The sequence below is a fragment of the Oryctolagus cuniculus genome, chromosome 15, assembly GCF_964237555.1.
Source record: "Oryctolagus cuniculus chromosome 15, mOryCun1.1, whole genome shotgun sequence".
In the NCBI taxonomy this organism is placed as follows: Eukaryota; Metazoa; Chordata; class Mammalia; order Lagomorpha; family Leporidae; genus Oryctolagus; species Oryctolagus cuniculus.
In genome coordinates this window covers 38,187,386-38,201,428 of record NC_091446.1, presented here as the reverse complement: position 1 = coordinate 38,201,428, position 14,043 = coordinate 38,187,386, and the positions used below count along the sequence as shown (strand labels likewise).

At 43.6% G+C, this 14,043-nt stretch overlaps 1 protein-coding gene across 1 annotated transcript in view; it reads left to right on the top strand.

The window, feature by feature from the left end:
• Positions 1-12,602, top strand: part of MARCHF5 (membrane associated ring-CH-type finger 5) — a 55,587-nt gene extending 42,985 nt beyond the window's left edge. Inside the window, exons 4-6 of the mRNA XM_002718508.5 lie at positions 10,387-10,570; positions 10,676-10,842; positions 11,609-12,602. Coding sequence (XP_002718554.1) covers positions 10,387-10,570; positions 10,676-10,842; positions 11,609-11,725 — 468 coding nt within the window. The 3' untranslated portion in view covers positions 11,726-12,602. The remainder of the gene's footprint in view (positions 1-10,386; positions 10,571-10,675; positions 10,843-11,608) is intronic.
• The last annotated feature ends 1,441 nt before the right edge of the window (positions 12,603-14,043 follow it).

Genomic DNA, 14,043 nt, shown 5'->3' with positions numbered 1-14,043 from the left:
CATCTGCTCAGTTTACATCCTGAAGTTTTAGGAATCCCTTTGACACTTTCTATGTCATAGCACTAGATAAATAGTCCACTGGCTAAGTCCATGCAATTTTTCCATGTTGATATGTCTTGCATTGGGACTTCGTTTCTATGGTCTTTGGCACCTGACTTCTTGTCACTGCCCTGTCATACCCAGATGGCTAAACGATCCTCTTGATTGGCTTCTCTGACTTCATTCTCTTCTATCAATCCATCTACCCAAATGAATCATCCTAAAATAATTCCATCAACATCTTACTCCCCAGCTCCCCTTCCTATTCTTCTACCTAAGTACTGCTTTTTTCTTTTTTAATTTTATTTAAGGTATACAAATTTCATGTATTTCATATATACAGATTTAGGAACATAGTGATACTTCCCAGCCCACCCTCCCTCCCACCTACACTCCCACTCTTCCTCCCTCTCCTATTCCCACTCTTAATTTTTACAAAGATCTATTTTCAGTTTACTTTATACTCATAAGATTCACCCGTGCTCGCTTCGGCAGCACATATACTAAAATTGGGATGATAGAGAGAAGATTCACCCTACACTAAGTAAAGACTTCAATAAATAGTGTAAAGAAAAAAAAAGACACTTTTCTTCAACAGTAGAGACAAGGGCTATAAACAATCATCAAATCTCAAAATGACAATTTCACTCCAATACATAACATTTTATTTTATTTTATTTTATTTTATTTTATTTTATTTTATTTTATTTTTTGACAGGCAGCATGGACAGTGAGAGAGAGAGAGAGACAGAGAGAGAAAGGTCTTCCTTTTCCGTTGGTTCACCCCCAATGGCCGCCGTGGCTGGCGCACCACACTGATCCAAAACCAGGAGCCAGGTGCTTCTCCTGATCTCCTATGTGGGTGCAGGGCCCAAGCACGTGGGCCATCCTCCACTGCACTCCCTGGCCACAGCAGAGAGCTAGACTGGAAGAGGGGCAACCAGGACAGAATCTGGCGCCCCAACCGGGACTAGAATGTGGTGTGCCGGCGCTGCAGGCGGAGGATTAGCCTAGTGAGCCGCGGTACCGGCCCCAATACATAACATTTTAGGCACTCTGTGAGTTACCACAGAACAGGGAAAACATATGGTATCTGTCTTTTTGGGACTGGCTTAATGCACTAAGTATAATAGTTTCCAGTTGCATCCATTTTGCTGCAGAAGATAGGATTTCATTTTTTTTATTGCTGAATAGTATTCCATAGTGTATATGTATACCGTAATTTCTCTGTCCAGTTATCAGTTGATGAACATCTGGGTTGCTTTCATTATCTGAGCTACTTGGAATTGAGCTGCACTTAAGTACTGCTTTTTAAGAGCAGCATATTGATTGCTTCATAGGTAACACACTTAGGTTTGCTTATCAAAAATATAAATTAGAGGGGCCAGTTGGTGTGGCGAAGCAAGTTAAGCCACTGTTGCCTGTTACACCAGCATCCCACATAGTTGCCGGTTTGCGTCCCAGTTGCTCCACTTTCAGTCTAGCTCCCTACTCATGTCCTGGGAAAAGTAGCAGAAGATGGCCCAAATGTCTGGGCCTCTGGCTCCTGTGTGGGAGACCCAGATGAAGTTTTGGATTCCTGGCTTTGGCTTGACCCAGTCTGGGCCATTACAGCCATCTGGGAAATAAACCAGCAGATGGAAAAAATCTCTGTAACTCTGACTTTAAAATAAATAAATGAATTAAAAAATATATATGTAAATTAGAGTGTACATGGAAGAAAAAGGGGTAGAAGAGTTATATCTGATATTCTAGAAATTGCATATAATGTCATGCCAGGGTGCATAATGAGCAATCTTTATAGTTGCTCCATTGATAGTCATGGTGAGTCAAAGTGTTGTGAGGTTTCTTCATAAAATATTGATGGCACCAAAAAAACTCCAGAATTAGTCAATAAAGTAAGTCACAAATAGTAAAACATCTATCATGAATATAGCGAAAAAAGGTTGAAAACCATTGACTCAAAAAAGATTCCAGGCTGGCGCCACGGCTCACTAGGCAAATCCTCCACCTAGCGGCGCTGGCACACCGGGTTCTAGTCCCGGTCGGGGTGCCAGATTCTGTCCCGGTTGCCCCTCTTCCAGGCCAGCTCTCTGCTGTGGCCCGGGAGTGCAGTGGAGGATGGTCCAAGTGCTTGGGCCCTGCACCCCATGGGAGACCAGGAGAAGCACCTGGCTCCTGCCTTCGGATCAGCAGATCAGCGCGGTGCGCAGGCCGCAGCGCGCCAGCCGTGGCGGCCATTGGAGGGTGAAGCAACGGCAAAAGGAAGACCTTTCTCTCTGTCTCTCTCACTATCCGCTCTGCCTGTCAAAAAAAAAAAAAAAAAAAAAAGATTCCATTTCCTTAGCCTGATTTAATATGCAGAGTCTACCATGATCTAACGTAATTCTACTTGGAGGCCTGTTGGACACTCTCCTCCAGCTTACCCTTGCACTGTTTCTACCTCCATCCTTTGGCTTCTATCATCCTGCCTAATACCTGCCCTTCTAGTCCTCTCTCTGCTTATCCAGATCTAAACTCTCCTGCTAGTTTTAGCTGCTTTTCTCCATAAAACTCCTCACAACTTCTGTCCACTGTGACTTCTTCCCCTACATTCATGGCATTTTTATTCCTTGAATGGCCGCCAGTCTTGTGACTGAATGACATTTCTTGTTTAGATTGTTTAGTTTTTCCTGTATTTAGAACTTCCTTACCTTTTCTATTAGAAGGTTATTTCCTTGAAAGTAGAGTCTGTTATATAGTTGTGTATTCACTGTTAAAGCATCTACACAGAAACAACTATATAAAAGGCTTTCATATTGATGCTTTTTATATCCCGTTTTGTGGAGGGATTTTTTGGTTTGTTTTTTAATTGGAATAGCAGAGTTGGAGAGACAGAGACATCTTCTATCCACTGGTTTACTCCCCAGCTGGCTCCATATAAATCAGACCAGGCCAGACAGGAGCCAGGAGTTTCACCCAGGTCTCCCATGTGAGTGACAGGGGCCCAAACACTTGGGCCATCTTCTGCTGCTTTTACCAGGTCATTAGCAAGGAACTGTATTGGAAGTGGAGAAGGTGGCACCTTTACTCACTCAGCCACAATGCTGGCCCCAGACTAGTTCTAATAATGAGTACTAACTAGTACATCATCAGATAAGAGTAGTTCAGGAGAATTTACTAAGACTGACAGACAGTTAGAATAGAGTATATATTATTTATTGTACAAATACATTTTTTTAAATTTTTTTTTATTTATTTTTTTGACAGAGTGGACAGTGAGAGAGAGAGACAGAGAGAAAGGTCTTCCTTTGCCATTGGTTCACCCTCCAATGGCCGCTGTGGCTAGCACGCTGCGGCCGGCGCACCGCGCTGATCCGATGGCGGGAGCCAGGTACTTCTCCTGGTCTCCCATGGGGTGCAGGGCCCAAGCACTTGGGCCATCCTCCACTGCACTCCCGGGCCACAGCAGAGAGCTGGCCTGGAAGCGGGGCAACCAGGACAGAATCCGGTGCCCCGACCGGGACTAGAACCCGGTGTGCCGGCGCCGCAAGGCAGAGGATTAGCCTAGTGAGCCGCGGCGCCGGCCTATTGTACAAATACATTTTATCAGCGTATTTCAAAACATTTTTTGAAAATGGAACTAAAAGATAGGTTTATTTTGGTACAAAAAAATTTGAAATCCATGAACACTTGTATAGAAGTAGGGTTTTTTTGTTTGTGTTTGTTTGCAAATGAGGTCACTAAGGCCCTCTGTGGTTGGATTGAGTTATTTAAGACCTATTGACCATAAAAAGTGGGATGACTCTTTGAGGAAAAGTTTTAGGCTGGTACAACCTTTAAGAAAAGTAAAGGGAAAAATTTTGATATAATTAATGGAACACCATAACAACAGGTACTAGTTTAAAAATAGAGGTTGTATCCTCTAAAAAAGGGACTAGCTGTATTTTGGCATTTTGAACCGTATTGGTATGATATTTTCAAAAAGTTAGCACTGAACTGGAGTCTTGTAAAACACACATAAATTGAAAACACTGATCCTGAGTCCCAAGGAATACAGACTAAGACAAGGCATATATAAATCAAACAATTGGAAAATAGTTATAAAGTTATATAAATCATTGTGAAGAGTGCAGGAGACTCCACAAACAAGATTTTAAATCACTAAAAATGAAAGATGATTCAAACTTTTAAGAAAAGCAAATCTTATGGGGGAGGCAGGTGCTGCCTGCAGCACCAGTTAGAATCCTGTCTGCTCCACTTCTGATCTAGCTCCCTACTAACGCATCTTGGAAAGCAACGGAAGATGGCCCAAGAGCTTGAGCCCCTGCACCCAGATAGGAGACCTGGAAGAAGCTTCTGGCTCCTGGCTTTGAATCACCCCAGCTCTGGCTGTTATGGCCATTTGGGGAGTGAACTGGCAGATAGAAGGCCTCTCTCTCTCTCTCTCTTTCTTCCCCTCTCCCTAACTCTACCTTTCAAATAAAAAAAATGAATAAAACTTAAAAAAAATCTTAAGCTGACTCTTGTAGAAAAAAATTTTAATTGATAGAGTAGAACAAAGTGATAAGCCAAAATCATAATGCATATATATTATGTGGTATTATTTAGAAATAAGCTTCACATGTACTATCTCACTTGAAAAGTTGTCTTTGGCCCAGAAATCAGAAGGATTGGTTGTGACAGTAGTTACTGTTGTATGAGTATGAAGAGTATTGGGAAAATAACTTCTACCTACTAAGCATTTCTGATAGGGAATGTGGTGCCCCCATGGTACCATTAGCAGTGTTTAGGATTCGCTTTTTAACATTTGGCTATTTTCCTTTTGTTCTTTGCTCTGGAAATCAGGTAAATCAGATTAAGAAATCAGATCCCTGTTCTTTTCCTGTTTTTTCCCTGTCCTTCTCCGTGGATCAGGCTTAACTACAGTACTTGTTAATTATGGGGAATTTGAATAGGACCCTCCCCTTGAATTTTTATTGTGATGACAGCATGATGGTTAACTTTCCTACCCCATCCAGCACACTGGGCTAAACATCTTTTAAGCACTGATGCTTTCAATTCTTGAGACAAATTTATAACATAGATTCTATTGCTTATTCCTAGTTTACTAATTTAGAGAGTTTCTATGTCCAGTGCCAGACAGCAAGGAAGCAGCATTAAGATTGCTGTGCTCAGGCTTCTCTTAAGGAGTCCTAGATTGGTCCAGGAAGCAGTTGAAACATTTTATCCTGTAACTAACAGTGGGGCCTTAATATGGAGCCATGTTACCACTCTTGCCACTAGTGTGAAGGCAACCCTGTAAATATTGTCCACTCTTAATTGCAGTATTTAATTATCCTTAATTCTGAGTAGGATTCTAGGACAGGTGTTTGGCACAATGGTTTAGATTCCCTTTGTTGTTGTTGTTGTTTTTTTGGTTTTTTTTGTTTGTTTGTTTTTGTTTTTGTTTTTTTTGACAGGCAGAGTGGATAGTGAGAGAAAGAGAGAGACAGAGAGAAAGGTCTTCCTTTGCCGTTGGTTCACCCTCCAATGGCCGCCGCGGCCGGCGCGCTGCGGCCGGCGCACTGCACTGATCCGATGGCAGGAGCCAGGATCCAGGTGCTTTTCCTGGTCTCCCATGGGGTGCAGGGCCCAAGCACCTGGGCCATCCTCCACTGCACTCCCTGGCCACAGCAGAGGGCTGGCCTGGAAGAGGGGCAACCGGGACAGAATCCGGCGCCCCAACCGGGACTGGAACCCGGTGTGCCGGCGCCGCTAGGCGGAGGATTAGCCTAGTGAGCCGCGGCGCCGGCCTAGATTCCCTTTGAAACACCTGCATCCTCCTACTGGAGTGTGTGTGGGTTCAAATTCCAGCTCCATCTTCATTCCGGCTTCCTGCTGATTTGCACTCTGACAGACAGTGGGTGACAGCTCAAGTGCATGGATCCCTGCCACCCTTGTAAGAGACCCAGATTGAGTTCCAGGCTCCTGGCTTCGGCTGGGCCAGCCCTGGCTATTGTAAGCATTTGGGGAGTGAACCAACAGATAAAAGAACTCTGTATCTGTTTCTGCCTTTCCAATAAATAAAATTTTTAGAAAAAAGTAGAGTTCTAAATAGGTAGTATTTTTAAAATTGACTAAAACTCCCAGCCTTTCAACATCAACAAACTGTGACCTACCTGGATATGAAGATCTAGCTTTTAATTCTTTAGTAAGGGGGAGAGGGAGATTTCTCTAAAGTCTACTATATATGGATAGCGAGGTCCTAAGGCTTTTTGTTTTTAAGATTTATTTATTTAATTTTTAAAGAGTTACACAGGGAGAGAAGGAGAAACAGAAAGAGAGAGAGGTCTTTCATCTACTAGTTAACTCTCCAGCTGGCCACAACAGCCGGAGCTGTGCTGATCAGGAGCCAGGAGCTTCCTCCAGGTCTCCCACACAGGTGCAGGGGCCCAAGGACTTGGGCCATCTTCCACTACTTTTCCAGACCATAGCAGAGAGCTGGATCGGAAGTGGAGCAGTGGGGACTTGAACCAGCATCCATATGCTGGCACCACAGGCAGCAGCTTTACCCCACTATGCCACAGCGCTAGCCCCTACGATTGATTTTACAGAGGGTCTGTAAGTTTGTGTAGGCCTTCATTAAAACTGACCCATTAAGGGGCCAGCGCCGTGGCTCACTTGGTTAATCCTCCGCCTGTGGTGCCAGCATCCCATATGGGCGCCGGGTTCTAGTCCTGGTTGATCCTCTTCCAGTCCAGCTCTGTGTTGTGGCCCGGGAGGGCAGTGGAGGCAGTGGAGAACCAAGTGCTTGGGCCCCTGCACCCGCGTGGGAGACCAGGAGGAGGCACCTGGCTCCTGGCTTTGGATCGGCATAGCTCGGACCGTAGCAGCCATTTGGGGAGTAAACAAACGGAAGGAAGATCGATTGATCGATCAATCACTCTCTCTCTCTCTCTCTCTCTAACTCTGTCAAATTAAAAAAAAGAAAGAAAGCTGACCCATTAATTACTCAATTTTCATGTACTGCCTTTGACTGTAGTAGCAGACATCATACTATAAGTGTTCTACCACATTATTTCTTCACAGTATTTGATTTGATTTTCTCTCACCTCCAGAAGATACCTTTTTAGCTTACCATCTTATCCCAAACACGTAGACCTGTGCCTGGCTCATAGTGAGTTTTCAGTTGAATGAATGAGTGCTTGTGTAAGTGATGAGCCTCAGCCCTCGCTATGCATCGCCCATCCACTTTGGTTGGAACAGGGGGACAGGGGGCCTTTGCTCATCCTTTCCCTTATTTCCTCTTGGTTTCCCCACCCTTAGGTACTGGGTTGCAAGGTGCTTATTATCATGACGAACAAATTCCCCCTTGCCATAGTCTAACTTGAGCGTTCATGCTACTTTTTATTTCTAAACAGCAAGAAAAAATGCATAACTCAGCAAAGGATTTTTTTTGTGAAATGTCTGAAATTCAGTTGCTAGCACTGTAAGAATATTTGAATCACATTTAGTTGTAGTTTTAAAGTGATCATTATCTTGGAAATAAAAATGATATAAAACTGGAATGTCCCATAAAAGCATTATGGGTAAAATCTTTTGTCACTATTGTGGAACCAGAGTTTTTAAAATATTCTGAGACAAGCCATTTCACTTTAGGGCAACTCAGAACAGTCACCCTCCACATGCAAGAGGTGAGGTTGTTAATTTCTTCCTGGAGGGGTTGGTGCTTTGGCACAGCAGGTAGCCTTGGCCTGTAGTACCAGCATCCCATTTGGGCACTGGTTCAAGTCCCGGCTGCTCCAGTTCTGATCCAGCTCCTTCCATCGCACCAGTGGATGGAAGACCCTCTCCCCATCCTGTCTACCTCTCTCTGTAACTCTTTCAAATAAAGAAAATAATAAATTTTTTTAAAGATTTTTTTTTTATTTGACAGGTAGAGTTACAGAGAGAGAGACAGAGGAAAAAGGTCTTCCTTCCATCGGTTCACTCCCCAAATGGCTACCATGGCCGGAGCTGCGCCAGTCCAAAGCCAGGAGCCAGGTGCTTCTCCTGGTCTCCCATGGGGTGCAGGGCCCAAGCACCTGGGCCATCCTCCACTGCACTCCCGGGCCACAGCAGAGAGCTGGACTAGAAGAGGGGCAACTGGGACTAGAACCGGCACCCATATGGGATGCCGGTGCCACAGACGGAGGATTAACCTAGTGCACCACGGCACCGGTCCCAATATTTTTTTCCTGGGGCTGGCACTGTGGCTCACTTGGTTAATCCTCCGCCTGCGGCGCCGGCATCCCACATGGGCACCGGTTCTAGTCCCGATTGATCCTCTTCCAGTCCAGCTCTCTGCTGTGGCCCCGGGAAGGCAGTGGAGGATGCACCCGCCGGGAGACCAGGAGGAGGCACCTGGCTCCTGGCTTCGGATCGGCACAGCACTGGCCGTGGCGGCCATTTGGGGAGTGAACCGACGGAAGGAAGACTTTCTCTCTGTCTCTCTCTCACTGTCTGTAACTCTGTCGAATAAATAAAATCCTTAAAAAAATTTTTTTTCCTGGACACACAGGAGAATATCAGATCCAGCATCATTGCTTTTGACCATAAGAGGCTAGCCTCCCACTGTTTAACATTTTGTCATGGGTAGATACGTTAACTAAGTATAAATCTAGGCTATATCCCTAGTTGAAGCTTTAAAAGCACTTATTTTCTCTTCCTCCCATACTTAAGAAGCATTCTTACCTGAGCAGACCTGAAATTCTAGGCATCAGCTTGACCTAATTTCACATCTCCTTGTGGTCTACCTAAAAAATCATCCACTATGATGGCTGACACAAGGCATATCTTATTTCTGGAAAAATGCCATCTGCTTTTTCATGAGCTTGCTTTCCTGAGTACATGTCATCTCTGGTCGCTTTTAGTCTTCCCTCTCCTTTCTTTTCTATTTCTCTCCTCCCTATCAAGAGATAGGCAAGGTCCCTTCCAATCCTTTTTTCCTGGCTTACTCCTTAAGTGTGATCAGAACTGTGGATATAATAGGTATCCTCATACTAACTTCCACCACATTGTTTGAAACCTGGGTGAGCTCAAACCCAAGACTCAGTCTCTTTCCCCTGTCTTAAGTTGCGAGAACAGCCCCTCTAAGAAACATGCTTAATTTGCGAGCAGTTGAGACTTCTGACTACAGGGAAACGTCATGCAGGATCTTGGAAAGAATTTTCAGAGAATTTACCTAGAAATGAGAAAGTCACCAAAAAAATGGAGATAATGAAAGATGTAAGCCCCAAATCAATCAGGAAATGAAAAGGATTTTGGAAGAGAGAAAGTGTGGAAATTCACAAGTGCCAGTTTTGTCATTCTTGCCCTCCAGGATCTAAACCATTAAGAGATAACCCCAAGACCCATATATGAGTGGGAAAGGATTGTATTAGCTTCATTACCGACTAGATAGGGGGCCCTACAGTTCCACTAGAAAAAGAATACCTGGGGCCGGCGCTGCGGCTCACTAGGCTAATCCTCCACCTGCGGCACCAGCACACTGGGTTCTAGTCCCGGTCGGGGCGCCGGATTCTGTCCCAGTTGCCCCTCTTCCAGGCCAGCTCTCTGCTGTGGCCAGGGAGTGCAGTGGAGGATGGCCCCAGTGCTTGGGCCCTGCACCCCATGGGAGACCAGGATAAGTACCTGGCTCCTGGCTTCGGATCAGCATGATGCGCCGGCTGCAGCAGCCTTTGGAGGGTGAACCAACGGCAAAAGGAAGACCTTTCTCTCTGTCTCTCTCTCTTACTGTCCACTCTGCCTGTCAAAAAAAAAAAAAAAAAAAAAAGAAAAAATACCTGGGATCTGTGGGCAAAACTGGACTTCTTACTATGGTCCCTCAAATCTAGACCTTGAAAATGTACCTTAGGAGAGAGGTCTTGAGGCACATACTTGGCCAGCCAGAATCATAATGCCCTATCCCATATACCACCAAAGAAGGAGAAAGCCAAAGATCAGTGATCTGTCAGGCCATGTCTTGAAGACCACTCCTGCCCCTTGGCTGGCTGTGCTTGCCTCCTAAACAAAGAGCAGGTATACAGATACTCTTCTGGAAGACAAAGAGAAGTTGAATTTTATCTTGGTTCTGCAGCTTAGTCTAAGCAAATCAAATAAGAAGAACCAAAGGGTCCCCTTTTCCTTTCCATTAGTGTATGCAGCGTGCCTCAGCCATTTAAAAACTTTTAATCCAGTGTAACATGAAATAGCTAGAAGACTTTTTTCCTTGAATAAGTGACATTTTAAACTTTTAATTTCTGTATTCTTTTGACATTAAGCATCTTCTGTAAAAATGAATTGAGCTCAGATATGCACAATTTTATTAGGTTAGGAAAGTGATTCTAGCATTGCTCTGTTTCATAGGTTGTAGGCCATAAAGAAGGTCTGGATGTTATGGAGAGAGCTGATCCTTTATTCCTTTTGATCGGACTTCCTACTATTCCTGTCATGCTGATATTAGGCAAGATGATTCGCTGGGAGGACTACGTGCTTAGGCTATGGCGTAAATACTCAAATAAACTACAGATTTTGAACAGTATATTTCCAGGTAAGGCCCTGAATTGTGTTTCTAAAATACATGTCAAATTGATCTTGTGGCAGAACCATAACATGGCTTTAGAAATTTCTAAGGATATTTTTCTTCTTCTTCTAGGGATTGGGTGTCCTGTTCCTCGAATTCCAGCTGAGGCTAATCCTTTAGCAGATCATGTCTCTGCTACCCGAATTTTGTGTGGAGCCCTTGTCTTTCCTACTATTGCTACAATAGTTGGTAAACTGATGTTCAGTAGTGTTAACTCTAATTTGCAAAGGACAATCTTGGTAAGATGGCTTTAATACTACTTATTTTAGGTGAAAGACAAAAGAGAATAAACCATTTGTTTTAAAGGGGAGAGGACTGTATAAGTAGTTGATCTGTGGCTCCTTTGCCTTATAACCCTCACTGTCATCCAGTAGCTTTAGAGGAAATAAAAAGAGGAGGAACCACTGTGCCAGTTCTGACCTTCCAGACTGATGCCATGGGCAGTTTCTCTCCTGGAGTATGCCTGAATCATCACTCATCCCTCTTGCCAACTAGTTTATGACGAAGCATGTCTACTGTAGGGTCAGACTGCTTGCATCAAATCCTAACTCAGAAATCGCCTTGCTGTGAAACCTAAGTCCAACTTCTGGACTTCTCTGTGCCTAGAGAATGGGGATGGTGGGGGTAACTACCTCAGGCTAATTATGAGGATTAAATGAGACCAGTAAGTACTCCGTGTTGTTTGCGGTCGTCATTCCTGCTGCCCCCTCCCCTGTCCTGGCTTCCGCACACAGGGCCCTGGTGTTCCCCTTTGTGTAGCAGAGTGGATAGAGAACTCAGTGAAGGCAGGCCATGCAGGATCCCAAGGAAGCCTTCTTTCTCTGTTACGTATAGTGGTTTCTCTCTCTCTCCCATTCCACCCCTTGATGGAAAAGCAAAACTCTTGCCTTTGCAGTCAGCTGCATTAGTTTGGCATCAGTGCCTATGTCTTTTGTGATTTGAGTAAAATTCTTCATTATGTTTCTCTAAACATACATTCTAATAAGCTAATTTTCCTTTTTCTAGGGTGGAATTGCTTTTGTTGCCATAAAAGGAGCATTTAAGGTTTACTTCAAACAGCAGCAATATTTACGTCAGGCACACCGCAAAATTCTAAATTATCCAGAGCAAGAAGAAGCATAAAACTGTGACTCCTAGTTGTTCTGCAGTCTTCTCATCCTTATGAGTCTGTTGTGTTGTTTTGATTCCATCATTCATGCACTAGTGGAGGCTTGTGATAAGCTGTTGCTCCTCTATTTTTCAGAAATATAATAAAGCACTTAGGGCAGGGAAAATCCTCTCAGTAATTGCAGAATCTAAGGATGTGACTTGTTTGCTTTGCTTTGTATGTGCTGCTTTTATGGCAGTCACCTGAACCATTTTCTGAGCATGGTAAACCTGGGTTTTCTTCAGATTTGCTCCAGACAGAAATGTAAAGATCAAACTGTACAAATATTAAAAAATGCACATGCTGTTTTATTCAAATGCCTCTTTTGTACATGTTCACGTTCAGTGTTTTCTTAGAATCAGCAACTCAGTGAAGGTACTATGAGGATTTTTCTCACTGGCATAATTTGAATACATGCTAAACAGGAGCATATGTTAATATGAGGAAATGTAAATTTAGTTATAAATAACAAGCCAAAAATGTATGTAAACATTCAAATAATTATCTGAACAAGTGGGAGTTTCTTGTGTTTTCTTTAACCCATGTGATGTACTCCAAAATGTGTAGGGTAAAAATTTCCAGGGCTTCCAGATCCCTTTTTCACTATTAAATTTTATTTATGTAACATTGTTATCTCATAGCTCATAATGTAACTTGGACTCATGTAGTCTTGATTACTGTATGTGTGTGGGTGTGAGAGAGAACGAGAGAGAGCAAGCAATCATGTCCTTCCACCTCGGGTAAGGTTTTTAAATCACTATTTCTAGAAATTAGAGCTGCCAGTTTATAGTTTGCGCAGAAGAACGATTTGCAAAAAAGGAATCAATAAAGTTATTTTACTCTCCTCTTTCACTGATTTGGTTCTTCAGACATTTGTTGATCACCTCCTATTTGCCTGGGCACTGTGCACAGTACTGTGGGGCACAGTGGTGAACAAGATAGATCTGGTCCTGCTCTTACATGTAGAGTTACCACATTTTAGCATTGAGTAAAGCAAGGTGAAGCACTGAGCTCTTTGCTTTTAAATCAGTCTGAGGAGATAATTATGCAAATGAGTCTTAGGTAAATACTGAATAAATCAGTTTATTATAAAAAATTATTACTCGTGTGTCTTAGATTTTTAATTGCCTGTATTGATGAGACTAGCACCAGTAAATAATCATTGTTTAATTAGTTTATTCATTTTTTCAAAAGCAGTTACTGAAGCCATTTTCAGTAGAGTGGCCATTTTATGTTCAGTGATCTGAATGGTCTTGCAGGTTTTTTTTTTTTTTTTTTGACAGGCAGAGTGGACAGTGAGAGAGACAGAAAGGTCTTCCTTTGCCGTTGGTTCACCCTCCAATGGCCACGCCGGCCAGCGCGCTGCGGCCGGCGCACCGCGCTGATCCGATGGCAGGAGCCAGGAGCCAGGTGCTTCTCCTGGTCTCCCATGGGGTGCAGGGCCCAAGCACCTGGGCCATCCTCCACTGCACTCCCTGGCCACAGCAGAGAGCTGGCCTGGAAGAGGGGCAACTGGGACAGAATCCGGCGCCCCGACTGGGACTAGAACCTGGTGTGCCGGCGCCGCTAGGCGGAGGATTAGCCTAGTGAGCCGCGGCGCCGGCCCGGTCTTGCAGTTATTTTTAAAAATTAAATTTTTAAGACAATTCCAAAAGGCTATTTATTTTCTCGTTCACAGTATCTAATGCATGACAATAGTAAATGTTTCCCCTTACTAATAAATGGCCGCTTCTCATTAGGAGAGTAGCAAATGTAGATTGAGCTATGTTCAGTTGCAGTAGTTAATTCCAGTAATTAAAGACTGGTACTATTTTATAGAATCAATGTCTTAATTTTAAGTTATAACATAGGATGTTTATGTGAATAGCTGTTGCACATTGGAAGTTTTAATTTGCAGAGGAAGGAAAGGTATGAGTGAAGTGAGCCTTTTTAAAAACACTGCTACAGTTCTGGAGGGGAAATATGAAATATGATCATGTATAAAAATAGGATATCTAGATGTAATTATTAAAATATATTGCCATTTTAGTGTAAAGAGATATAAAGTAGATATTCTCTGTGTAATTTTGTCAGAGAACAGCGTTTAGGCGGACTTTAGTAAAGTTACACAAGCACACAGTTCCCCATTTATACTTTACTGCTCAGATGGGGAGTAGGAGCTTGGTGTATTAGCTTCTGGGCTCATGAGGTCCAAGGGAAGCAACTCACCCTTTGTAGGCAGGAGGGAGGGCTTCTAGCACTGAGGGGAGGGGACTGAAAGTGCCTGGAGAACGCAGTGGCCTCTTAGCCTTGC